At 41.1% G+C, this 26,461-nt stretch overlaps 4 protein-coding genes across 5 annotated transcripts; 2 read left to right on the top strand and 2 right to left on the bottom strand.

The window, feature by feature from the left end:
- Positions 1-1,096: 1,096 nt before the first annotated feature.
- On the bottom strand, positions 1,097-8,081 carry chdh (choline dehydrogenase). The gene is made up of 10 exons (XM_080470514.1): positions 8,032-8,081; positions 5,793-6,195; positions 5,429-5,659; positions 4,675-4,841; positions 4,140-4,291; positions 3,947-4,076; positions 2,899-3,033; positions 2,674-2,816; positions 1,722-1,824; positions 1,097-1,637 (listed from the first exon to the last, which is right to left on the bottom strand). Exons 2-10 carry the CDS (start codon positions 6,170-6,172, stop codon positions 1,219-1,221), a joined length of 1,860 nt encoding a protein of 619 aa, XP_080326640.1. The 5' UTR covers positions 6,173-6,195; positions 8,032-8,081; the 3' UTR covers positions 1,097-1,218.
- On the top strand, positions 7,651-16,858 carry il17rb (interleukin 17 receptor B). Of its 2 annotated transcripts, XM_080470516.1 has the most exons (11): positions 7,651-7,990; positions 8,322-8,350; positions 8,895-8,919; positions 10,980-11,093; positions 11,507-11,616; positions 11,689-11,818; positions 13,424-13,459; positions 14,202-14,231; positions 14,338-14,418; positions 14,686-14,954; positions 15,054-16,858. In XM_080470516.1, exons 1-11 carry the CDS (start codon positions 7,984-7,986, stop codon positions 15,474-15,476), a joined length of 1,254 nt encoding a protein of 417 aa, XP_080326642.1. In that variant the 5' UTR covers positions 7,651-7,983; the 3' UTR covers positions 15,477-16,858. The 2 variants fall into 2 exon arrangements, with proteins under 2 accessions (XP_080326642.1, XP_080326641.1); XM_080470515.1 differs by lacking the exon at positions 7,651-7,990 and having other exon boundaries at positions 8,116-8,350.
- Positions 16,859-17,144: 286 nt separating this feature from the next.
- Positions 17,145-22,333, top strand: actr8 (actin related protein 8). The gene is made up of 13 exons (XM_080469632.1): positions 17,145-17,420; positions 18,067-18,237; positions 18,350-18,460; positions 18,569-18,673; positions 18,787-18,960; positions 19,126-19,219; positions 19,382-19,514; positions 19,624-19,777; positions 19,867-19,962; positions 20,063-20,203; positions 20,432-20,753; positions 21,699-21,862; positions 21,958-22,333. The coding sequence occupies exons 1-13, from the start codon at positions 17,286-17,288 to the stop codon at positions 22,099-22,101; spliced, it is 1,944 nt and encodes a 647-aa protein (XP_080325758.1). The 5' UTR covers positions 17,145-17,285; the 3' UTR covers positions 22,102-22,333.
- A 264-nt stretch (positions 22,334-22,597) lies between these two features.
- selenok (selenoprotein K) lies at positions 22,598-25,798 on the bottom strand. Its single transcript, XM_080469633.1, has 5 exons — positions 25,735-25,798; positions 25,238-25,328; positions 24,611-24,685; positions 24,171-24,266; positions 22,598-23,876 (listed from the first exon to the last, which is right to left on the bottom strand). Exons 1-4 carry the CDS (start codon positions 25,751-25,753, stop codon positions 24,176-24,178), a joined length of 276 nt encoding a protein of 91 aa, XP_080325759.1. The 5' UTR covers positions 25,754-25,798; the 3' UTR covers positions 22,598-23,876; positions 24,171-24,175.
- Positions 25,799-26,461: the final 663 nt, after the last annotated feature.

A 26,461-nucleotide genomic window follows, 5' to 3' on the forward strand; every position in this document is an offset into this window, starting at 1 on the left:
CTGCAGGGCTTTCTCTTTCCATGCAACTATTTTCATAGAGAAATACTGACTCATTTTGAATTTGACGGCAGCAACACGTCTCAACGGTTTTGTAACGGGATCAAACGGAGGAGCATTTGACGTCTAATTGAGTTCACTGCCAAAGAGTTAGACAACATATTTCAGGCACAGTGATTCACTACTACGTGCGCTGGCTTTCCACACAAATACAAAGTACAAACAGAGATACCCGATGGTAAACTTGACCCTGTCCGAACGGCTTCGAGAGACGTTGCCGCTGTCAACTTCAAAATGAGCTAATATTTGTCGCTGAATACAAAAGTTTCAACATCTCATATGTTGTTTATGTTCTTTTGGGAATAAAATGTGGGTTTGTGAGAATTGTGGGAGAGAATTATAAAGCATTGCTTTCTATTTTTAAGTACATTTAAAGGCAACGTGCCGTCTGTTTTGGACTTGGAATTGCATGCAGGTGCTTTTTGGGAAATCCACAAATAATTGTGTAAAAGTGGAACAATGAAACTAGAAGAAAAAAAAAAAGTGTTTACTGGAAAAAGTGACCCTCTCCGAGGCCGTATTCAGTCTTCAGTACAGAAATTGTGTCAACTTTTTCTTTGTCTAATCTCAAAATAGTGAAAATATTTTTCTACTAAAGAATTTGCAAGTTGAGGCTGAATGTTTATTCTCCTCTTATTTGTGTAACATGCAGCCAAATCATTAGTTGCTATTGTTGTGGCTAAATTCTATGAAGAAGCAGGCTGAGAAACTTTTAACAATGCAGCTTCATCAAGGTCAAAAGACAGAAAGTACTGGCAACACATGTGCGAAAATAATTATTATTGCGTAGTTTGATATTGAATCATTTTTGGGATCCGGTGTGGTTTGATGTTTTATAACATTGGATGAAAGCATTTTTTCTCTGTCTGAAAATTGAAATGAGATCTAAATGGGACTGACACTTCCTGTGGGTTTTCAACGCTACAAAGTCTGCAAATTAGTGAATCTTCATGACTTGGATCAAGTGGAAGTTTGCAATAAGAGGACAGTCAGTTGACTGATTATTAGAAAACTGTATGTTAAAAACTACAGAAAGACATTCATGGCCATAAATTAAGATTAGAGGTGGTTGATTATTTTCTAATCAGAGAAGCAGCAAGCTTTTCACTTTTTCTTCATAACTCACTGAGGTCACATTTCACTTATTTCCCTTCGCCTGGTTCATCTCTGCGTTTCAAGCGTCGGGGGCTGGTACACGGGAACGCCGGACTCCACCAGAGGCGGCCGACCCCTGATGATGTCCGCAGCCTTCTCGGCCATCATGATGGTTGGGGCGTTGAGGTTGCCGCTGACGACGCTGGGCATGATGGAGGCGTCGACCACACGCAGCCGCTCCAGCCCTAGCACGCGCGCGCTCGAGTCCACGACGGCCGTGGGGTCGGAGGGCGATCCCATCTTGCAGGTGCAGGACGGGTGGTACGCGCTGTCGGCCTTCTGGCGGACAAAAGCGTCGATGTCGGCGTCGGATTGGACTGAAGGGCCGGGCTGGTATTCGGCTCCGCGAAACGGATCAAAGGCCTTCTGGGCGAAGATCTCTCTGGAGAGCTTCACACACTGCCTGAACTCCAACACGTCGATCTCTGACGGGACATCGGGGGATGAAAGCTACTTTTACACACTGCTAGTGAAGGCAGGAGGGTCTTTCTTCAGTGAGCGCAGCTTACCGGTGGAGAGGTAGTTTGGCTGGAGGATCGGATGGTCCAGAGGGTTCGCGCTCTTTAGCTTCATCCAGCCGACACTGGTGCTTCTCATCGGTCCGACGTGAACCTGCAACAGCAATCCCTCTTTATTCCAACAGGAGTCGATCTACACAGGACTGTATGAGAAAATAATATATATATAATAGGAGATCTATCAATCCAATGATACTCGGTATATATACAACATGTAGTCGATTATGATTGAAGGAGGAATTCTCAATGGAGGTTTGAATAAAGTACATTTCAAAAATGATTTATTCACAAAACAGAGCTGTGATTCGTTAACTAATTCCTCCTGCAAATTCATTCTAAGCTTATTAAAATTATTTTAAAATTCACGATTCTTATTGTTTTCACTACTATTGTTTAGTTCTATCTGTTGTAAGGACTTTTTTAATGTGAAGAAATAAAAAAAGTTATCATTGGTTATTATTATCATATTAATGTTCATTACCTAATCACTATTTTGCACTCAGTGTTAAATGTTTGTATCTCCTACACTCAGTAACTCAAAAACTACAATTACAAGCGGCTGACTTCCACATTGCGTGACCCTGTGATGACACAGGACGCTTCTTTTTTATCACCATGTTGACAAGTTCAGTCACAATAAACTGAACTTGCGTGACTGTTACAGCGAAGTAATAAAATCTCAACTCAGGAGGATCTTTATCCTTTGTCTAGTGTCTGAGGTGGTTGTTTTTCCATGAAATCATACACGCAGTTCTGCAAATACTCGTCTGTCAAACGTGCATTACGTGACGTCCTCACCAGGCTTTGTAGGAATAATTGAGTGCATAGAAACTGGATTTCTCAGAAGTCCCTTGGCAATCCATTCACTTCCACGTTGCACAGCAATCATAACAAACATCATCCTACGCAATAAATTTCCACCCATCAACTCATACAAGAGTACCTGATAAGCCTCGATCTTGGAGGGAACTCGCCCGTGGTCGATGACTTGTGAGGGCAGGAAGTGATACTGGATATCAGGGTGTGTGACGTGAGGCCGGCTGCGGATGAACCCTCCGCTCTCTAAGTGGGCTGTCGCCCCATAACCTGTGATGTCGACGATCAGTCAGATCAGACCCGGATGTTTATACAAGCCAGATCTCGTGCATACGTGGTTTTCTGTGCTTACCTGTGAACATGGTGAGCCACTCCAGGCCAATCTTGATCATGTGGAAAGGTTTCTGGGCCTTGTACAGGGTGATGGGCTTCGTGCACTGCTGCTGCACGTACAGCTCTAAGTGGTCCTGCAGGTTCCGGCCAACACCTGAGAGACGACCACCAGAAAGTAAAGAGTCAAAACTGATGGAGTGGTAAACAGTGAAAAGAAAAAAGCAATGACCTGATATGACCTAATCAACAAAAGTGAGTTCAGTGTAGTAACTTTATTGAACAGATTCTTTGGAACGAACGTCTGTTACCTTTATGAACAAAGCCTTTATTCATCTGGAGCCACAAAACATGTTTGACCTTTAAAATAAGGATTACACAGCTCATAGATCGGCTGTAAAAACAAAAACTGTATTGGAAATGGAAGTTATGAAATTTCAGAGCGACAAGTTAGAACATTTCTTTCAATGTTTGAGCTACTTTTATTGGTTTTAATACAATGGGTTTAACTGTTCGTTATTTGAGCTGTTTTAATTCTTTTTTTGCTTGTTTTTAACCCTTTTTATCCAGTGTAGTAGTTTATTTTAATTATAATTTAACCATTTGCCCTGTTCAACCTTCTTTATCGATTTTTAGCAGTTATATGTCTTTCAGCTGTTTCATACATTATAGTTCTTTTCACTTTTAGCCATTTCAACCATTTTTAACTGTTTTGGCTGTTTTGTGTTTTTAGTTGTTTCATTCACTATTGTCAGTTTTTTTTGGGCAAGTTTAGCTGCTTTTAACCTCCTTTGTTTCAGCCATTTCAACACTTTTACCTCTTGTAACTCATTGTTTTTTTGTTATAGTTAGTTTTAATGGCTTTTAGGTGTTTTGGCTATTTTGTCTTAGAGATGAGTCCTTTTGAAAAAGATATAAATCTGAAAGCGTAACACACACACACACACACACACACACACACACACACACACACACACACACACACACACACACACACACACACACACACACACACACACACACACACACACACACACACACACACACACACACACACACACACACAGCACCTGGGAGGTGCTGCGTCACAGGGATGTCGTGTTGTTTCAGGTCGTCTGCGTCTCCCACCCCGGACAGCATGAGAAGTTGAGGGGAGTTAATTGCCCCTCCGCTTAGTATCACCTCTTTTTCTGCAATGACCTGAACACAAACCCGAGAAACGTTGAGTCAGTGGATCTTAGTTTTTAAACAGAATCTTTTTACCTTTTTCTTTTCTCCGTTCTGCGTGTATTCAACCCCCACAGCACGGTTGCCCTCAAACAGTATCTTGGTGGTCAGGCAGCGAACTTCTGCCTTGAGATTGGGTCGACTCAGAGCAGGTCTCAGGTAGGCGCTGGCGGAGCTCCACCGCTGTCCTGCACAGATTTGTTTTGCAGTGATGTAGACAAGTTGTTTTATAGAAGACACCATTTAGAGAGTAAAGCACTTTCTTGTTCTTCAAACTCTGTGATTCAGGACAATTTGGAGTGAACTGACAAACTTTCTCATAAGGTAGAGTTGTTGTTTTTTTTTAATCACTTATATTCTGGGTTTCCTTCCACAGTCCAAAAAATATGCATTTGCGTTTAATTGACGACATGTGACTGTCTTTCTGTGTTTTCCCTGTGACAGTCTGGGAATCAGGTGAGGTACCCATGACCCTGAGTGGGATAAAGTGGTATAAAATATGGATGTCTTTGCTGAGCATCAAAACCCTCTGAATCAGGTTATAATTGTAGCTGTTCTTTGTTTTCCAAACCTTTATTAACGGTCATGTCCATCCATCCCAGGCCTTCCTGCTGGTATCCGTTCATGTCATCAGTGAAGGGGTACCCCGCCTGCTGCCCCGCCTCGATAAACGCAGTGTGAAGTGGATGGTTAGTCTTCCCTCTGGAAACATGGAGAGGTCCGCTACCACCTCGATACCTACAATACAAACACAGATGACAGCAGTTCCACTTTAAGTGAACTTGAGGTTAGAGAAACGCACTTGAGATTAGAGGTTCGCAGGTTTAAATCCCACTACTGACAGGTCATCGCTGTGGGTCACTGAGCAAGACCCTTCACCCCTCCTATGTGTAGTTAAGGTTTATTATGAATAGTTATGTCCCCATATGCAACAATAATGGAGACATAAGTGTGCGCTTCTGTGTGTTGTAGCTGTTATATTTGTATTGGATCAGTATGACATATTTTGGGATGCAGATATCACTCAATTGCAACTTGATCTTTGATTTGAGCACAAAAACAATAACAAACTATTGCATTAATTTAAAAATGCTTTGATTTAATGGCACAGGATAAGACAGTAACACTAGTTTTGTGTGATTAAGCTCTATTTCCGTCAATAACAACTCAAAACAAATGCACATTTTCTATTCTAATAGTGTGTTATACATAAAATGTGTATTACATAATAACAGATCGAGAAATTTGAAACATACAATTTTGATACCTACATATCTTTATAAATGTGTCATTTCTAAAGGTACACATCCATTTTCTTCAGGTACCTGTTTTCTCCCAGCTCGTGACACTGAGCTTTTCTGAAGTACGGCAGACAGTGATCGTAATCCCAGCCCTCAGCGCCCTCTCTCTGCCAGCGGTTGTAATCCTCAGCATGCCCGCGGATATACACCATGGCATTGAGCGAAGACGACCCTCCCCACACACGGCCCCTTGGCCAGTACATCACCCGGTTGTTCATGTGGGCCTGAGGTAAAGTGTGGTAGTACCAGTTGACCCTGAGGAAAGACGTCAACACGATGGAACAAGCAGAACAATGGCGGCTTCACAACGTTTCATTTTAAGAAACTGGTTTGGAAAGACGATCCGGTTGAAATGATGAAAAACATATTTCAAGAGAAAATATCGTACTTGTCATCAGAGAGGTTGTAGGTCAGGGCGGCTGGCATGTGGATCTTCCATGTGAGGCGTTTGCTGCCCAGCCACAGGTCCTTCGGCCCAGCCTCCAGCAGCAGCACCGACTCATGGGCGTCCTCGGAGAGGCGGTTGGCAAGTACGCAGCCCGCTGAGCCCGCGCCCACAATAACATAGCTGTAGGACGCTGTTTTGTTATCAGGTGAAGCGTTCCGATGAGAGGCACTGAAGTATTTGAGGAGACTGGAGGAGGATGGGGAAGATAAAAAGAGAAACTCTCTGGAACAGAAGTGTCCGTCTTTTGTCATGAATTTGCCCCGAGTCCATGCCAGAGCTTGTCGGGCTCCAGTTCGGCCGAGCATGGCCGCGGACATCATTTTAGAAAAGTTGCCCCTCGTCCCTACAAACAACAAAGATTATTAAAAGACACATCAGATGGAGAACTAAAACTTTAACTACATTGTCCTTTGTGAGTAAGTCTGTGTTTTAAAACTGGCAGTCAATACAAAGAATATGATTTATCACTCTAATCATTTGGGAAGTTTGTTGCAAGTAATAGTTAGAATGCAACTTGAAAGTCTGAAAAGATTCCAAGTGAGCAACAGGTCAATAAATGACTCTATGTTGCTATGCTATTTGTCATGTTTTGTTCTCACGGTTCATGTCTCTCCTTTAGAAGCAGTTGTTAAAGATTAGATTGCATTGCACTGATAAGACTGTTGCTGCTTGAGCCTGACAAGACCAAACATTCATGCTGAATCCGCTTCACACTCAAAAAAACAAAAACTAGATAACATGTCAGATTGATCTGGAGTGTGTGTAGGTGTTAACTGAAGTATAATCTGCCAGGCCCACTTAAGATTTTCATCCACAGTGAGATCAGTTCACAGGAAAGGAGAAAGTGCAAACATGTTGCCCTGATACCAGTACAGAAAGTATCTAGGTCAACCCAGTTGTTTACTATCAATACACTCAATGCATAAGCAATGAATCTGCAATGCAAATATAAAATGTTTAATATCCTCCAAACAGATAGTAACTATTTGGGGATGTTCTCGTTTATTTATTTATTTTTTTCAGGAATCGTTTTTTTCCTGCATCGCATGTTTTACACGTCGACCACCCACCAAGTTATTTTGGTCTATAGATCGTTTGCGCATGACGTCACACTTCCCATGATCCTCTGGATTTGGTTGTGAAAGCGACTTAAAGAAAAGGGAAAATAATATTGGCCAGGGTCAGTAAATGTGACTTTATTTTCTTAGTATTTTTTTTGTAGTACAGTTGAGCCAGAGAGTATGTTCATCATAAAGACATGGTGCCTGTGCAGAAACGCGTGATGAAATGGTCATCGGAGCTAGATTCAAGATTCAAGAATTTTTAGGATTATGTCATGACCCCCGGCCTCCATCACCTCCCAGAGCGCTGCTGTGTGGCTGCTGAAGACGGTCCAGTTGGGTGAAGCAATTCCCCATTGGAGGACCAATGAGGAATTAACAATAAATGAACTCTGCCGACAATTTGAACCGTGTGTGAACGTCTGCTCCAACGAGCCGACAGCGTAGACACATGCTAGTAGATAGTTCCCTATATGTGTAGAGAGCCTCCAGTCTACGCCGTATACTCACGATCTATAAGAGTATGTTTACAATCTAGTTGAAGTCTACTACTACAAGTCTATGAATTAGATCATTCTGTGTTGAAAATCCCCTTAAAAAAAAGCACCAACACAATATGAAACGGAACATTTTGCGCCCTCCTCAACAGTTATCGGTGTGTTGTAAATAAAAGCTGTCATAAAAGTTGGCGGACACTCGCGAATCAGAGAGGATCGTGGGAAATTCGTGACGTCAGTGCAAACGATCTATAGGTCAAACTGCGCCTGTTGACTGGTTTCTGCTTCACTTCAAGCACTTTGTAGCTTCAAACGAGCCTAAAGACTCGACCCACCGTCTTTACAGGACTTCAGCTGACGGTGGCAGCGCTGCAGAGACATTAGTCGGGTGTTTGTTGAGGTTTGTGATTATTTGGGAGCGAACGGGTGGTTAGCCCCACACCCGGGACTTCGTGCAGGACATTATTAAAATCTCATGGAACCCCCCCCCCCCCCTCCTCCTCCCCCCCAAATAAAGTCAATCAACTACGAGACCGAGTGGAGCTCGAGCGGTTTAATGCCAAACACGTGGAGATGCACGGTAAAGTTCAGCTTTGAGCTTCAGAATAACGGTTGTCTTACCTTTATTTTTGCTCTGAAACGGGATCCTGACTGAGCCGAGCCTGCCTGGGGCTGCAGACCTGAGTGGGCGGGACCTGGGCGGGGGGGGGGGGGGGGGGGGCTACGAGTGGGCGGGGCCTGATGGGTTGATTTATCTGTGAGAGCGTGTTCCTGAGTTCATTTATCAGACAGCTGCACAGCTCTTCCCTGTTTATGGTTTTTATGCATTTATTTCTGCCTTTTTTCAATCCTGCTGCTGGACGCTCGTTGTTTTATAATGCGGGGAATTGTTCTGGTCTTCTTCTGGTCAGTCCTTGCTCACGTGGCATCAGAGGAAATTGTAAGTATCTATCTATCTATCTATCTATCTATCTATCTATCTATCTATCTATCTATCTATCTATCTATCTATCTATCTATCTATCATCTCCTCTCCAATTCGACTAACATAATTTTAGTTTATTTATTTTATTTCCTCATTTTTAACACATCTGTAAATACCTTTCTTTTGATATTGTTTATTCGTGAACCACTAGTACATTATGAATATAAGATGAAAAGGAAATAAGCAAATACTATATTCATCCCACATGAAAAAAAATCAGTCATAACAGCAGTTCAATATTACACAGTGATAAGAAAATAAGGATATTAAAGAATAATACATTTTATGGATATTAATGTAAGACAATGTAGACAACAATAAACAATTTACAAACTGTACATTCTTCAGAGGAAAAAAATGACACATTTGAAATATTTACAATGTACAGGGTGTGGTCACATTAAATATATTAAAAGTAAATCATAACTATGACCTTACTGATATGGCTTGTTTGTTTGCTTTAATGTATTGCTTTGTTTTTGTTTTGTTTTTATCCCAGAAAGTGGAATGCAATGAATTTCCCGGTAAGTCATGTGAATCATTTTCTGATATGTTTGATTGGATGTCATTACAAACCTAAGTCATCGATAATGATCATCAAGCTGAAGAAGTCAAAATCTCTATGGAACCTGTCTGAAGTTGTTGCATTAGGTTGAACAAAACCTCACAGCTTGTGTTTTTGTGGAGTACATGTATATATGTATGTATGAGGATGTGTTTCTGTGTAATCCCACCACTGAAAATGGTAATAAAAGCTTATTTGAGATGTGTTGCAGCCATCACATTAATAATAATGAGGCAGGAATTGGAAAACATTATAAAGCCAATATCAGAAGAATTGTAGATACTTTGATCTATAGACCTAATCATCAACCACTGTATTCGATATTGTTGGAAAAACTGCTGTTTATTATGAAAAAGATAACTGAGAAATGTATATAAGTTCAGGTATACTTGTTCAGAAGAGATCAGATTTTTTAACCCTGAAATACCTTATAGAATGACAATGTCAAATTATATCAGTTAATGAAGGTGCAGTTATTACCTTTGCCAATGAAAGTTGGGTGAACAACAAAGTTGGCCGAGAAGGTTATGTTGTCGTCTGTGTGTGTTTATTTATTTATTGGTTTGTATGCAGAGTGCGAACTATGGGGTGTGGGGAGGGCTCAGCCCTCCTTAATGAGACAGGAGCCCCCCTCGAAAGATGATTTGTGAAAAAAAAAATGTGTGTGGGGGGGGGGGGGGGGGGGGTGGGTCTAAAATATTGGTATAATGCTGTTTATTTTCCCGATGCATTTCCTTTTTGTTTTTGTTTGTTGTCAGTTTTGTCATGATCATGTGTAAAATTAGACAATTTAAAAAAATTTTTTACTTGTGCATGACAGTGAATCATCACTCTTTCACTTCAATAAAGTTGCCGGCCTGCATGCAATTCTTGCCCTCACCAATGAAGTCACAAGTCTTAAACTTCACTTTAAATCAGACAGCTGCTCAATTTCAAACAGGGAACCCTTGTAAATTTCAGATTTCCTGATAACAATAAGCCTGGGAACTCTGAGGAGCAGGAACAGGAAGCTGATCCAGGTCTGTGGAGGCCTCTGTCTGAAGTTAATGTCGATAAACAGTATTATTAATATTCAGCACTGTGTTGTATATGATGGTGCTGAGGACCGGATCTCTTGTAGCCTGGACCATTTTTAAAATTGTAATTCTGATGGTCATGCGTGTTTGGTGTCAATTATTGGTTTGTTGATGCGTGTTAAAGTATTTCAGAGGTTATTTTGCATGTTAATGTGGATTTGATTTCGATGGAGTCACACTCTTTTTTTTTTTCATCGACGTTCATGTGGCTTCCAGACAACACATCCATCCAATGTCCAGGAAATTCATACCAAAAACTTTAATTGTGGCTTGTTGTGTCCAATTCTGGCCCTGAAGCCACATTATCTTTACTTTGGTTTGAAATAATTTATTTCACAATTTCATTGGTGGATTCTTGTTTTTGTGACGTTGTTCTATGGATTTTTGTACCTATATGACCACCGATTCAAATAAATTGATCTGAACTTTTTGTACTCTGACCTCTGCTAGTGAGTGTCTGATCTTAGTTACACCATCACAGTGTAAGCATGGACTGAAATACATTTCTCTATTTTTCCCCTCTTGGTGCAGGTAAATTTCCTATTCTATGGCAGGCTGGTTAAAAAAACAAAAAAACAAGAGAAGATAATTTACTCTTATTGTTTGAGAAGCCAGAAAACTTGTAGCACCTCCAGCTGGACATGAAAAAGAAGTAAAAAGAAATTAGATAAATACAAAGAAGATGTTCAACAAGACTGAAGTTAATCAAATTCAACAGCCACACAGGTTTCCCTTTATTTATTCTTCATAACTGATCTAAATATTTTCTACTTTGAATTCACGTGCTCATATGGGATAGCTATACGGTGAACAAGTTCTTGTGTTGAAAAAGACAATTTGCCAAAATTTGACTGCAAAATGAGCAAAGATGTGGATGATCCTTCACACTGTGTGTCGTTAACAGAGAGTTCCTCTGTTGTCTCTTTTTTATTTTCTTTCTTAGACTTCCCACCAGTGAGCAGTCGAGCGCCGTCTGTGCTGGCAGACTTGAAAGTGAGGCTGGTGACAGTGGGAGGAAACGACATGCTGAACATAACCTGGGCAGTCAATATTGATGGTGGGAGACTTTGTATGCTTTATTAATACTATTAGCTAATAGCTTTTTGCTGCTGGTTGTATTGTTGGGATGAAATAGCATGGGGTCTGAAGACACTAGCTGAAGAATCAGTAATGATTTAACTTGAGTTTTGAGTGAGTAACTCACTAGATTTTACACTAAAAATCTAAGGTTGGAATCTATGTAAAACAATGTGGAATCCAGTAATTTTGGAATCATTTTTATCTTTGAAACAGAAATAGGAATTATTGGCTTTTAAACATTATTTGAGTAACTGGATCATTTTTAAATTCATCAAATTAAACAGGGAATGAGCGAGCTTGAAGGACGTGAGGAGGAGAGAGGACAGATGTTTTTGTTCAGATGTAAGCATTGACCAATCAGAATTTCGGCTTTCTATTTCACCTCTTCAGGTAGTATTGCATCCCTGAACAGTACTCGGATAGAAATCGCTGGAGAATCAACATATCACTGTGAATACAAACCACATTTGAGCAAAGCAAACCTGACTGGATCGGATCAGGTATAACGTACTTCACAGAACCTCCTGTGTTGTGTAATGCACGGAATTAAGTTTTTTCATTTCCTGTCCTAGATTAAGAAATGGTTTCATTTCCTAGTGGAGGTGACTTACGGCCACAACGTCATCAATGCTGCTAATGTCCCTTTGCGTCCGCTGGGCAGTGGCCTCTCTTACAAGTCTACCGCCATTGTCATCCCCAAACGTAAGTCAAGTCTTCCATCTACAAATTCCAGCACCTGTCCTGTGCTGTTGAAGTATAATTTTTTATCATTTCTAAATGTCTTTTTAGAAAAGCCCGGACATGTAGATTTATTCTGATTTTATGTCTGTAGAACCAACAGAAAATGTGATATGAATGAGTGTTTATGCTCTTGAACTTTCAATATCTGAAATCTTTTCATTATTATTGTGGAGGGGGGGGGGGGGGGGTTCGTGGTACTGAGAAGCCCGTGTTAGAAATGTGTGCCACTTGGAGGCAACTGTAGCAAGAATCTGGGCAAAAAGCTCAATTTCTTCATTGTTGTATTGAATTGGGTGAGAAGCTATTTGGAGAAAAGGAAACAGTTTGTTAAGATGGGAGACTGTTACTCTGAACATCGGGAAATTGTGTGTGGGGTCCCCCAGGGATCAGTGTTGGGACCGAAACTGTTCATACTGTACATCGACGACATCTGTCAAGTTTCTGAAATGGTGAAATTTGTATTATTTGCTGATGACACAAGTATTTTAGGAACTGGTGAGGATTTACAGCAACTTTTGGAATTAATCACCTTCAGAGTTGGAAAAAAATGAAATTATGGTTTGATGAAAATAAGTTATCATTAAATCTATGTAAAGCATAATAAAATAATAATTTTATTATAATATATATTATAATAAAAGGAAAATGTAAAATATAATAATCAGGCTAAAGTACTGATAGAGGGTGTAGCTACAGAATTGGCAAATCAAAGCATTTTTTTAAGAGTACTGATTGATGACAAAATTAGCTGGAAACCTCAATTAAAACAAGTTCAAAATAAAATCTCCAGAAGCATCTCAGTCCTGGCAAAAGCTGAGTACTTGCTAGGCCAGAAATCTCATTTTATATTCTGTACAACTCACTGGTACTACCTTGTCTAACTTACTGTGTGGAACTATGAGGAAATACTTGTGCAAGTTCCCTGAAAAGACTTGTCATACTGCAAAAAAGAGCAATAAGAATTGTACACAATGTTGGCATTCCGGAGCACACTAATCCACTTTTTTCTCAATCAATATTTTTTACATTTAGGAATCATGTGGAGTTTAAAACTATTCAAATAATTCATAAAGCAAATAATAATTTATAACCATGTAATATTCAAAAATTGTTCTGTTGATAGTGTAGTATATTGTAGGATTTAATAAATTGAAAGTGATGAAGATATATTATTGGAAATTAAGAAAAGCATAATCATGTCAAGGGGTAGGATTAAATAAGTACATCTTCTTCCTACTCCTTTTCGTGCATGTGAAAAACACGGGCACATATGGTGTTGACCTTTTTATATTGTTTTTGTAATTAGATGTTCTGGGGTTTTCTTTTGGGGGGGGGGGGGGGGGGGGGGTTGTGTTGTTTAGTTTTTTTTACATGTTCGAAATAAAAACTTCAAATCAAAATTGTCATTCACAGCCTCAGACTTTTTACTGGCGTGTGTCAGCTGTGAGTGGAGAAGTGAAAGGACTAATAGCATAGTGTATAAGAGTTGTTCTTACTCATTGAACCACTTATAGAGATAACTGACATTGGGTGACATTGCTCATATGCTCTCGTGTTTTTTTTTAGCACGAGTCTCGAAAGAAGCTCCTCGCATTACGACAGGTAACATTTTCATCCATTCGTCCATCTTACATACTTTCTTTTTTTTATGGATTTCTATTCATGGGGTGTCCAAGCATTTACTAGGACAAGAGAATACAGATGGTTTCTCTGGAAATATTGCATTTGTTTCAGGCATGTATCGCTTTTACAAAACAGCAACAGTGTGAAGAGGAGACGGTCTTGTTCTGCTGTGCTGTGAAAGAGACGTCCTTTCAGGTCAAAGGAGAAAGTTAATGAGGCTTTTAGTCATTAAACAAACAATGAATAGAACGTTAACAGAAGTGAAGCATTGTTACGTCTGTTATCCAACTGGAATTCACATTGGACAGCTTGACTGCGTGTTATTTATTTAAATAGTGATAAAGAGAAGCTTGAAAGCAGATTTAAGAGACTTCACTTTCCTCCCTACTTTTCGTTTGAAACTAAGATGCAATTTTTTTTACTTTTTCACATTTAAAGTTTGGATAAATTGAAAAAGATCCCACAACATACACTTTAGTCTATATAGTGGAGTCCTCCGTTATGTGATCGGTTTTCAGAAACATTGATTTGTTTCTGAGAGTCTGCGTAATAAACTATATTCCTCTGATGAAATAGGATGTTTCATGGCCCATTACGACTGGCGAACAAATCCATCACAGCAAAGGCACATGACATGTCACGTACAAGTGCACTGTATGTTGTTTGAACTTTACAAATCAACTTTATGAATGTTTGTTTTTCTATTTACTGTCTTTCTCAGTTGTAGTCAATCCTGAGCCCACCACTTCAGGTAAAACTGATTGACACACGAGCTCCACACAGACTAACTTACATTTTCTAAAACTCATTAAGTAAGAAAACAAATGGGTTTTGTGTGTCTGTGTTTGTTTGTGCAGCCCTGACAGGTCAAGACATCACAATCATCGTCTTTGGAGGACTGGCCAGTTTGATGATGCTGAGTTCCTGCTACGTGTTCTGTAAATGCAAATGTTTTTAGAGTTTTTAAATGAATAGTTATAAAGCTCAGTCTGGCCTTTAACTACTATTTCCATTGTGTTGTCCAGCTTCAGTGAAGCTTTCTTTCTTCATTTGAAAGTTGAACGAAAGAACTTCAATGACAGATATCAAGCTTGGGCTTTGGCTTTTAAACCCCCAAACCCCCCCCCCCAGAAAAAAAAAAACGTTTCCCAGTTGGTACTAAAACATAACTAACCTCTGTTTGTTATTGTTTTATTACTTCCTAGGTAAAATCTTCAGAGGTAAAATTGGTCCATGTCTGGGTTTCCATCACGTGGATTCAGCCTCCACAGTCCCTGTTCTGGTGGTGTACCCGGCTGAAGACTCCACCTTCCAGCAGGCCATGGTGGCGCTGGCGGAGTTCCTGCAGTGGCACGGCGGCTGTAGCGTGGCCGTTGACATGTGGCAGCAGGGGAAGATTGCAGAACAGGGACCAATGCGCTGGCTGGCAGAGCAGGCCAAGTCTGCAGAACGAGTGGTCATCGTGTCCCCGCAGGTAGAAACACTTCACAGTTTTTAGGAGCTAAAAGCGCAGCTGTCTTTTGAAATGGGACAATTGTCAAATGTACATCCTGCCTTGTCTTGTCTCTCTCAGCCCTCTTCACAGTCCAGCCACGCTCCTCCTCACCACGGCCTCCTTGCACCTTCAGTTCCCGCTGCGGCGTATGACCTTTACCCTCTGATTCTCAACATGGTGGGAAGTCATGCAAAGAGCACCAGTCAGCTGTCGAAGTTCTGCGTGGTGCAGCTGGCCGCGCAGGCCAATAAGAGCGCTTGTATTCTGCCGTCGGAACTGAGGGCCTGCAAGACATTTTACTTGATGAGGGACCTAAAAAAACTGTGCAACAGTCTTCATGCTAGGAAGGAGAAAGGCAAAGACCTGATATTCAAACCACGGTTTTCCTATAATGAAAAGAGCACAGAGAAGTTAAGGGAGGCTGTAGAAAAGCTGAGTAAACATCAGCCAGGTATTTTCCCAGAGAAGTTCCCTTTGATATCTGGAGTTAACAATGTTTGAAGAGGCCAGTCTCACTGTTGTTTCAACTGAATTTGAAATATATCTGATTTAACATGGCTCACCCAGCGAGGGAGAACCTGTATATTGTGTTTTGAAGTTGTGCCCATCGCATTCTCTGTCACACAGTATTTCCTAACACAATCTACATTCTGATCCAGATTGGTTGTGAGGCCCAATATAGGTCATAATAACTAACTAATATCGTGATAAAGCCCAGAAGGAATGTGTGAAGTGCTTCACCACTGTTGAGTGACACAGGTGGAATGAAGACTTCCACTTAAATATTCAAATATTCAAACAATCATGTTTATTGCAGCTGAAAATGTTACACATGAACTTATTTGCTATGCACCAGCTAAAGATGAATGTAAGATACTCCCTGTGAATCTGTGTGACCTAAAAGATAAAAAGAGGGATTTCTGCTCCCAAATCAGATTTAAATGAAGAGTTTCTGTTCTCTAAACACTGTTTTAGTTTATACATTATACTTATACTTCTGTTATGCTGCATTGTAACAGTCGTCTGTATCATGTGATCAGAAATGCTCATAAAGTCTTATTTTTTTGTCTTGTATCCTATTAAACCCTGAGGCATTTGTATATGTATTAGTGTGTGATCTTGGCAACAGATGTGTATCTGGATTCAAAGCTGGAAAACAATGTGACTTCCCTCATTTTATCTCAAGAATTTGACAGATCGTGATGATAAGGATTGATAGTTTTTCAAAACCTTAGAGTCATCTAGATTGCAGAACAATCACACCCACTTTAAAGAGACAAATGCTTGTTGGGAGAGATAACAGGATTAACAAAATGGATTTTTTAGACCGAACGAGGAGACACACTGGTAGAATTGTGGTAATCTCAACAAATATCGAAGGATTTACCGTAAACATTTTTTTCTTTTATTATTTTGCTTGAAAGAAAAGTGTTAATTTGGCTACTAAACTTGACAAATACTTGTACCCAATGTCCTTCCTGGATCAAGTGAGGTTCAAACCCAGTTCCCATCTCACCCAAGATCAAGACATTACATGAGGTGAGCTTATGCTCATTTTTACAAAAGAAATTACAAATAGAATAATAATATGCAAGCACATATTTTAATAAGAATAGTTAAAAACCTAATTGCCTGAAAGAAAGGCAAGATACACAAAGGTAAAAATATATAAAAATGATAGTTGATTGTTTTTTTTTACTTTAAAGCCCTTTTACATATTTATATTTGCTCACTGTTAAACATTATACATATTCATTTAAATGTATTGAAAATCTTATTCTTTCTTACCTGATATTTCATATTTTGTTCTGTTGATATTGTTTTGCGTGGAGCAGTGCTGTAAGGAATTTTCCTCTGGAATTAATAAAGTGTTTGTAATTATCTTCTATTTTCAATGTCTATCATCCATCCATCCATTGATTCATTCATGGGGGAAGGCGCTCAGAGACGCTTTTCAATTATTATTAATTTTTTTTTTGAATTAGCCTTATATTCCTAATATTTATTCATTTTTAATATCAATAGGACAGTATTCAATATTTTCATAAATTAATATAATTATTAATATAATATAGTTTCTCAGATTGTACCATAGGATTGTACACTGCGGACAAAAATAACGGGAACACCACAAATTCGTTTGACAAATAGAAATCGTCGTTTCGTGCCACGTGACCAAACACGGAAGTATCGTCAGTGCCTTGTTGCATGCAGCAGCTCTCCATCCAGAGAAAGACTTTTAACCTTTTCAGACTTTTAGGCGTTGTTACCTGAACTGAACAATCGTGCCCGGGTTATTAGGCAGTAAGGATGACCCAGGCTGATAAAGAGCAGGATAACGGAAAAGAGAAAGAAAAAGATCGAGAGAAGGAGAAAGATAAGGAGCAGCAGCGCGGCGTGAAGAGACCCATCGCTCCTCCGGTCATCCCGGAGCCCCTGCAAGAGGTCAGGGCTCCTCATACAATCTCATCTTGCACTTTAGGTTATTCGACACAGTCAGACTGCTGTGGTTCTGCCAAAAGCCTCAGAATATCTTAGAACAGGTGCCGTGGGCCAAAACCAACCTACAAGAAACTCCAATCCCGGTGTTGTGGCAAAATGTGATTTTAAAAGGGATTAAAATAATGTAGAAGCAATTATTACCCAAAGCCTCTATTTGAGGGATCAATAACTATTAAAAATGATGTAAAAAGCTGGTGGCGTCCTGTCAACCACAGTGTGTCAGAGTTATTTTAGAGGCGGCAATATTTGAAAAAAAAAAGAGAGAACGCACTGTAAATTGTAAGTCAGTAGGTGCTGAGGCGATGTTTGTTGGAGCTGAGTGTTCACTGAGTCGAATCTCTCAAGCTGCTGGGAACCTTTTAGAGATATTTTGCTTTGAAGAGGCCATCCACCTGTCAGTAGGATGAGTTCAGTGATTTGTTTTTTATGATGATGATGTTAGAACTAATTCTGCATATGTTCTTTAAAATAGTCCCATATAAACATTATTCTCTTGTTCCTCCATAATTATAGATATTAGGCCATGCAGTATCCCTTCTGTTCACAGTATTTTCTGCTCACTTTGATAGTTTTCTCCTTTTTTCCACAGCAAATACAAAGCAACTTTGTTGTCGTCATCCACCCGGGTTCAAGGACGTTACGCATCGGTCGAGCCACAGACAATCTGCCGATCACCATCCCTCACGTTATCGCACGCAGACACAAGCAAAGCGGACAGTCCCGATATGAAGACGCATGGCTTCTGAGAGGAGGTTTGAATGTAAGATTTACAAAGTCCGAAGCAGCGGGTGTGCAGTCATTCAGTCTGTGCATGTTCCTCTGATGGGTGGCAAATCAAGCTCTTGATGCCGTCATGTTGCGTTTGCCGACAGAAACCAGAGAGCAATGAGCAGAGGCAGAATGGGCTCAAAATGGTTGATCAAGCCATCTGGTCCAAGAAGATGTCCAATGGAGTGCGGAGAACACCCGTCTCGTCTGAACAGGTCCGTTTACTCAGGAAACAAACCTGCTGTGTCTATTCAAGTGTGCAAACTTCACAGCAGGCAGCATCAGTGATCAAAGTATCTGTTTTGTCTGTGTGTGTCCATCAGGCCAGAGCGTACAACTGTCAGATCCGTCCAGCAGTGCTGGACAGCGGCTCCAGAGTGAAGTGGACGAACACCAACCACCATCCTCTGTACCTGGTGGGAGAGGAGGTCAGTGCTGCTGTCTGAATCAGATCAGATCTCTATCGATAAAACAAGACATGATTCTGGTGATCAGTTTTTCTTTTGATTGACCGACTGTCCTCCATTCGGCCATCATGCAGGCTCTATATGTGAATCCATCTGACTGCTACAACATCCACTGGCCAATGGTCAGAGGTCAGCTCAACGTTCACGCCGGCCCCGGAGGCTCGCTGAGCGCCGTGCTGGCTGACCTGGAGACCATCTGGAGTCATGTCATTCAGAAGAATCTGGAGATCCCCCTCAAGGATTTAAAGGTGGGACAAACCTTCATTATTTCTGTGTTTTCTGTGGAGGCAGCGACGCTGGAAAAATCTGATATGTGGTGATAGATTTATACCAGCAGTGAGATCCAAGTACACTGATGGAGGAAATTCACAATTCTACTCACTTTTCTTTTCTTTTTTTCCTCTGCTTGCTAGTATTACAGATGTATTCTTCTGGTCCCTGACATCTACAACAGACAACACATCAAGGAAGTTGTCAACATGCTGCTGCTCAATATGAACTTCTCAGGTACTACATATGGAAACATATTTAGCCACACACAGTACAACAACCTACATTAACACACTCTCTGTTTAAGCCTCGACCATGGGTTCATCATTCTGTTCTACTATCAACTTCTCTTTGTGTGTGTGTGTGTGTGTGTGTGTGTGTGTGTGTGTGTGTGTGCAGCTATCATTGTGCACCAGGAATCTGTGTGTGCTACTTTTGGCAGCGGCCTGAGCAGTGCCTGTGTTGTGGACGTAGGCGACCAGAAGACCAGTCTCTGCTGTGTCGAGGATGGAGTTTCTCATCGAAACTCCAGGTACAGCTGAGAAAATGAAAGTCTGACATATAATAGTAAATATCTTAAAAAAAAAAAAACACACGTGAAAAATTTCAGTGCCTTTGATTTTGTGTCCATATTTGTTCAGGTTGTGTTTGGCGTACGGTGGGTCAGATGTGACTCGCACTTTCTTCTGGCTCCTGCAAAGAGCGGGCTTTCCCTACAGAGACTGTCAGCTGTCGAACAGACTGGACTGTCAGCTCTTGCAGCACTTAAAGGAAACCTTCTGCCACCTCAATCAAGTGGGTTATTTGTTGAGTGGAATGGTACCTGTGCATTTAGTGTTTGGACGATAGCCAAATTCATATTTCTTTCCACTTACTCACAACAGGATATATCAGGACTGCAAGATCATGAATTTCAGACACGTTTCCCAGAAGCCCCAGCTCTTCTGTACCAAGTTCGACTGGGAGATGAGAAATTACAGGTACTTGTTTCTAACAAAGTAATGAAAGACTATATTGCTCAAGACTAAAGCTGAAAAGCTCTGTGCAGTACCCTTCGTTCTGTGTGTTTCCCCTCTTTAGGCGCCCATGGGTCTTTTCTACCCGACCACATTCGGTATTGTTGGTCAAAAAATGTCATCGCTTCAGTACCGTTCACAAGGTGATTCAGAGGATCCTCATGATGAGCACTACCTGCTGGCCACACAGAGCAAACAGGATCAGGTAATGTATAAATATGCGCACACACACACACACACACACACACACACACACACACACACACACACACACACACACACACACACACACACACACACACACACACACACACACACACACACACACACACACACACACACACACACACACACACACACACACACACACGTTTAAATGATCACTTCTGGTATTTTGTCTTATTTTAGCTTAAGATCTCTTTTTCTCCAACAGTCTTCCAAATCCACTGCAGACCGCAAGGGTATTTCCAGACCAGGTGGAGGTTTGGACGGTGAGATGAGCAGCCAGGGAGGGATCGGGGAGCTGTCAGATCTGCCCAGGGGCTGTGGGAGCGGCATTGGTGGCGGCAGTGGAGGAGGAGGGGCCCAGGGCGAGATGGAGCTTGGGCCTGCACACGGGGAGTGTCTGATGGGGGCAGGAGAGGTCGAAGAGCCGCTGTCTGCTCACCTCTCCAGGAAGACTGCCATCATGAACCAGTTTGAGAGCAAAGCACTCGGCCTGGACAAGGCAATCCTGCACAGCATCGACTGCTGTGGTAAGAAAGTAGAATTGTAATCCAATGTTGATGTACCAGCACAAGGATCGGGAACCTTTGGCGTCTCACGTTTGAAATGGCAAATTAAACAAAATGAGGTAAAAACTGGGGAAAAAAAGTAGACACTTTGTTGACTGCCTCTGGTACAGTCACTCATGTTAGGAACAGAGAGCTTTACACAATTAAAATATTCAAAACTGATTGACTTTAGGTCTGCTACAATGGCAAGCATGTGTGTCGTCTCAGAGTGAGGTGGACAAACGTCTGTTAATGAGCTATGTTGTGACTTGCATAGCTTACAAACAACACTGTTATTATCTTAATCAAATATTCTAGTTTGACAAGACGTATTTTTATTGTATAAAAGCATCCTGGATGACAAATACATAAAATGGACTGAAAATTCAGTTATGGTTATTTTAATCTGCATCCTCAGCAGAAGTGAATGCTCTGGAAGTGAAGTGGGTTCTCATCCAATATGGCTGCCACACTGATACCTCCATACCTCCAATCCAGTCAATAGAGTCTACTGACAACAATAGAAAAAAAAACCCATTTACAACAGATGTTGAATTTTTTATATGAAAGCCTAAGACATTTAAGTTGAAGCTGATAGAGGGGGGTCGGTACTTTATCTCGACTACCAAACACAGAATGTCATTCATATCCACGCTCTTCTGGGAGTCCTCTCCACGAGGCTGTAACGCCCTCACTCGTGGTTTTAGCAGCGTTGCAATCAGATGCGAGGGTTCATCCTAAATATTGTGCAAAACTGATTCATCTATGACTGGTGATTCTAAACAACATGCATATTGAGAGTAGCTGGGGCTCCTGACCCCGGCACCAAGATAGAACAGCAAAGGGAAAAATGGACATGGAGGAGGACCGCTGCTTCATGTGTTTTTGTTTCAGCTCTGCTTTTTTGTTTTGTTTTGTTTGCTACAGCATCAGACGAAACCAAACGAAAGATGTACAGCTCCATCCTGGTAGTGGGAGGAGGGCTGATGTTCCATGGTGTTCAGGAGTTTTTGCTTCACCGCATCATCAACAAGATGCCTCCCTCTTTCAGAAGGCTCGTCGACAACGTGGAAGTTATCACACGTCCAAAGGTAACCTGGAACCGTCTCTTCATGGTTTTTTTCCCCAACCGTGTCCTGGAAGCACAGATTACGAAATTCTCTCTTAATCCTCTAACGTGCCGAAGGACATGGACCCTCGGCTGATCTCGTGGAAGGGTGGAGCAGTGTTGGCCTGTCTTGACACCACCCAGGAGATGTGGATCCACCACAGGGAGTGGCAGCGCTTCGGTGTTCGGATGCTCCGAGAGAGAGCAGCCTTCGTCTGGTGAAGCGCACTGCAGCGTCATTGGTGCTGTGTTCAGGGATGTCAATTTAAAGTGTTTTTTCACCTCGTGGGACAAACGACCTTTTGTGAATAAAAAAAAAGCATAATTTTAGCTGTATTAACACCTTGTTCAAAACTTTAGTACAAAAATCCTTTTAGATAAAAGCATCTTGTATAAATCAGATTCTTTTCTGCAGCGGAGTGTAACCCAATAAAAAATTTCCTAACTGATCTTCCATTGCTTGAATTCATTTTCAGATACCAGATTATCTGCGACTGACATGGCTGTGGCTCAGATAAAGTGAAGTGAAAAAGTGAGACGTGTAAAGCACCATATGAATGTAGCCAGGTTGAAAATTGTTTAAAATAATATTTTTTTCATGTATTTCATTTGAGTTAAAATGTCAATTTCAAGTCTGTGATTTTTTTAGTTCCTTTTTATTTCATTTGAAGCAATGCTTCATGTTGTTCTGTGTTTGATTCGTTGTGTGAACCTTCACCTGTGACGGGGAAAGGAGCGTCAGAGATCAGGTGAAAGGAGTTGTTGATTTAATTAGGAGGTCAGCTGGAGACTCGAGGGGCGTTGGCGATCCAGACACACCGGTCCGGACACGGGGAAGCAGGCGGGCGTTTTTGCGTGCCCCGGTGGACAGATCTGTCGGTGAGACGGTAAAAGGACAGCTGGGTGTGCAACAGATAACTTCCACCCGAAGTTGCGATCTGTGGCTCTGACAGCTGGAGGATCACTCACTAGTTCAGTGATTAATTCACCTCACCACCGGCCACCGAGTTCAGAGGCGGCTACCACAGCTGAGCAGGTAGCTCACCCTGCTGTTTCCCACCTGGAGACAGCGAGACGAAACCAGATAGCGCGCTGAGTGACCGGAAAACTGGTGCTGCAGTGTCGCCGATCAGCTGTTCCCGGACTGAGCCTGTCAGACTGGTAGGAGGGAATCCTTCCAGTTAAGTGGGACCAGGTACCGCTTTGTTTTTTCTCCTCCTCAGCGAGGAAAAGACTGAGGATATTCCTTATTTTGATGTGTGGAATCCCGGGCAACGAAGCAGGCCTGCGCTTTGAGTTTTTGGGTTATAATTATTACGGACTAATTACCAGTGTGCACACTTTGATTGAAAATACCTTTTATTTAACCCGATTATATCAATTGGCTAATTTTGAGTTATTGTGAATTGTTGCAAGTATCTTTTGTTTACGCACCTGTTTGATGGATTTAGTTTTTTATGAAAGTGGGAATGATTTTAGTTAACTGTTTTCCAGGAAGTATTCATTTCAAATAAGTAGTTGTGCCTTTAGTGTAAACCATATCGCAAGCCCAGGCACAGAAAGACACAAAAGATGGTCAAGTGAGACTTATCAAAATACGAGAGTTATGTGTCACAGAACTCAGATCCCTTTCCAATAGAGAATAGGAATAGCTGGGCTACATGAAGTCATAATTATGTGATACGACAGTAAGAGGGTGTTAATTTTTTTTTTTATTGAAACAAAAAGATTCAAAGCAAAGAAACAAGGTAATAATTGTGACCTCTAACCACTTAAATCCAAAAGACTTGTGTGACTGAGCTGGAAGGGCAGAAGGGAGGAAAAAGAAAATGATGTGGTTGGCTGCTTTATCGGCCGTTCTGGCCCCTACGTGTAGGAATTCCCAGAAAGGCGTCACAAAACTGCTTGTGGCAGCGGCAGCCGATGGAGAGGGGCTTCAGCACTGTGGCAGATGCTGTTTAATGCTCCGTGCCTACACTAAACGTGTAGGCGTTTACCTGGAGAGGATGAAACAGCAGTCAGATATTGTTTTCAATCCTTTTAAGAATATTAGTGGTACTTAAAATTAAGCTTGAAAATTGGTTCAACACTGGAGTTTATAATGGAAATATTTCCACGGGATATTAAAAAGTATCAGGTAGAGTTTGTGTACGAGTGCAATGTGACTTATGACATTAATGAAGTATAATAACTGTAAATGGCAATTTAAAGAAAAAAATAAAATTCTTTGCTGTGTACTACTGTGATAGAAGCTCTAGAACTATAACAAGGGGTTTATAAATTCTTCTTACCTTCCTCATCCTCCCCCACCCATCGGTGGAGCATTGGGACCTGCCCCATGGGTTATTCTTCCCATCCGCCTCCTGCCACCAGGTGGGCCTGGAGGGCTGCAACAGATTTGTGAAAGTGTGTGAACATGACTAACTAAAATCATCAAAAACAAGTAGAAAATAAAGCTCCCCAGAGAACAATCTTTAAACTATGACCGGATAGAAAAATGATCATGACTGGTGTATCTGTAATGGCGTGCCTGTTTTTGTCACAGTTGAATGTGATTCCCCGATGGAACTGTTCTACTCAGCTAGTTTCCCCCCTGAGACAGGTACGTGCCACTATTCAGAACGCTCCGGCCATCAGATCGAGTTACTTACGGTGTTAAAGAGGAGGAAGCGTTTCAGTCGGGTCCCCAATGGGTGCTAACAGTTGTAAAATGAGTGTTTTAGGGACTTACCCTCTCCCATCACTGAAGCGTGACGCACCACTCTGTCCATCTTTCGTCATATCAGGATGAATCAGTGTTTTAAAACTGAGAGAGAGAAATAAAGAATATCAGCAGTTGTAGCTCCCCCCCCCCTCCTATTTTACAGGATATTATTATCAAAACACATCAGTAGAAACACAACCAGCAAGAAAGTGCCTGAAACTAATGAGCGTCACATTATTGTTAGACGAGTGTGTAAAATCAAACAACCATTTTACAATGGAAAATGAAACTGTACACCTGCTCCTCTCAGTGCAAATTAACAAAATGAAACATAAAAATAGTACAATATAACAAAAAAGCGCGACGTGACAATAAGTTTACAGATATTTGTGTAGGTGAGGTTTGTGTTGTGCAGAATGTACGGGAATCAATGAATGTCTGAATTTATGGTGGCTATGGCTCTGGAAACATACTTTAAAATCATCACTGCTTTTAATTTTCCCACCGAGTAGGAAACATTGTGTAATGTGTGTTACAGTGCCATTCAAACGGCACAATCAAGATTGATTGACAAGTTACCACAGTCACGACAACCAGGTTTCACACAGCTCAAGACTAAACTGTCTATTCACGTTCCAGAAGTGGAAGACTTACAACAGGCCGACGAACTCCACAGCTCCCCAGAACAGATCGACCAGCAAGGACAGTCTCCATGGCGACTGTAACCTGTTGTCCAGAACCTGACCTGAAGGGGACACAGAGAGACAGGTGAGACAACAGAGACGAGAGGATGTTGATGATCAAAACAAATGTGAGCACTGTTCAGTACAAAATCAGGCAGTTTAACCCCTTAACGTAGAGCGTTTGTCTCATAAAATGATACGACTTCGTTTATGGAAACCATATCCTGACTACCCTAATTAGACACATGACGCCTATTATAATCAAATGTCGATAGTTATGTGAGGACATATCCTGTTACGCAGATTCAGCCGGGCTAACAAGCTAACTGGCTAAACGTAGCCTCGCTCTTTTCGTTCCACATTCAAAGTGTGCCGTATACTGAACACTCATACATACAATCATATCAGCGGGAAATCTATGCAGAATTTCTGACAGTAAAGTGATGGAAAACGGGACACAGCACTCACCGTTGGACACGTACACCATCTTCGACAACACAGCCACAACAGCTGTGTTTACGGATGCACTTCCGGCTTTGGGCTTGCGTCATGTTTGGACGCGCATGCGTAGTAAATGTTAAAGAGGCGATTTAAAAAAAAAAAATCACTATCATGAATTAAATTATGCAATACATTAAATTTAAAGAACATACGGGATTTATTGTAGTGGGTTACAACCCCCGCTTTCTATGGCCGAGGGCAGGATGTAGACAGCCCTAGACAGGAGCAATTTAGCGTCTGTTAAACTCACATGCAGGTATTTTGGACTGTGGGAGGAAACCCATGGACACACGGGAGAACAAGCAAACGGCACACAGAAAGGCCCATCTAGTATTTGAACCATTCACTCAGAAGAAAGCAGGCAAGGAATTTTGATTTAAAAAAAACAAAAAAAAAACAAAAAAAAACAAACAAACAAACAAAAAAAACCAAGAAAAACTTTATAAACCTGATCATATACTACTGAACATGTTTTAAAAATGTAGTTGTGAATTGGTTATAGTTTCATCACGAAAGGTTTGAATAATGGTGACAATCCATACTTTGCAGAAGAAAAAAATCAGATGAATAAGTTTTGCCAAACATAAATGTGTATACTTTAATGTATTTCCATCATTTTAAGCAAATTACATTCACAGTACAGTGTGAAAAATCACAGTCTTATATAATGCTCATGATAAAATAAATACATCTC

The sequence above is a fragment of the Lipophrys pholis genome (genome assembly GCF_963383615.2).
Source record: "Lipophrys pholis genome assembly, chromosome: 8".
Classification (NCBI taxonomy): Eukaryota; Metazoa; Chordata; class Actinopteri; order Blenniiformes; family Blenniidae; genus Lipophrys; species Lipophrys pholis.

Excerpts from the sequence above, each read along its gene's own strand:
- chdh (XM_080470514.1), bottom strand. The coding sequence starts at position 6,172 with ATGATGTCCGCGGCCATGCTCGGCCGAACTGGAGCCCGACAAGCTCTG. Across the intron at positions 4,292-4,674 it reads GGACATGACCGTTAATAAAG|GACAGCGGTGGAGCTCCGCC; the intron begins GTTTGGAAAACA and ends AAATCTGTGCAG. Across the intron at positions 1,638-1,721 it reads GCCAAACTACCTCTCCACCG|AGATCGACGTGTTGGAGTTC; the intron begins GTAAGCTGCGCT and ends ATGTCCCGTCAG.
- il17rb (XM_080470515.1), top strand. The coding sequence starts at position 8,288 with ATGCGGGGAATTGTTCTGGTCTTCTTCTGGTCAGTCCTTGCTCACGTG. Across the intron at positions 8,920-10,979 it reads GGAATGCAATGAATTTCCCG|ACTTCCCACCAGTGAGCAGT; the intron begins GTAAGTCATGTG and ends TTTCTTTCTTAG. Across the intron at positions 14,955-15,053 it reads TGGTCATCGTGTCCCCGCAG|CCCTCTTCACAGTCCAGCCA; the intron begins GTAGAAACACTT and ends TGTCTCTCTCAG.
- actr8 (XM_080469632.1), top strand. The coding sequence starts at position 17,286 with ATGACCCAGGCTGATAAAGAGCAGGATAACGGAAAAGAGAAAGAAAAA. Across the intron at positions 17,421-18,066 it reads TCCCGGAGCCCCTGCAAGAG|CAAATACAAAGCAACTTTGT; the intron begins GTCAGGGCTCCT and ends TTTTTTCCACAG. Across the intron at positions 18,461-18,568 it reads CACCCGTCTCGTCTGAACAG|GCCAGAGCGTACAACTGTCA; the intron begins GTCCGTTTACTC and ends TGTGTCCATCAG.
- selenok (XM_080469633.1), bottom strand. Across the intron at positions 24,686-25,237 it reads GTGGAGTTCGTCGGCCTGTT|TTTTAAAACACTGATTCATC; the intron begins GTAAGTCTTCCA and ends TCTCTCTCTCAG. Across the intron at positions 24,267-24,610 it reads CGCTTCAGTGATGGGAGAGG|CCCTCCAGGCCCACCTGGTG; the intron begins GTAAGTCCCTAA and ends AATCTGTTGCAG.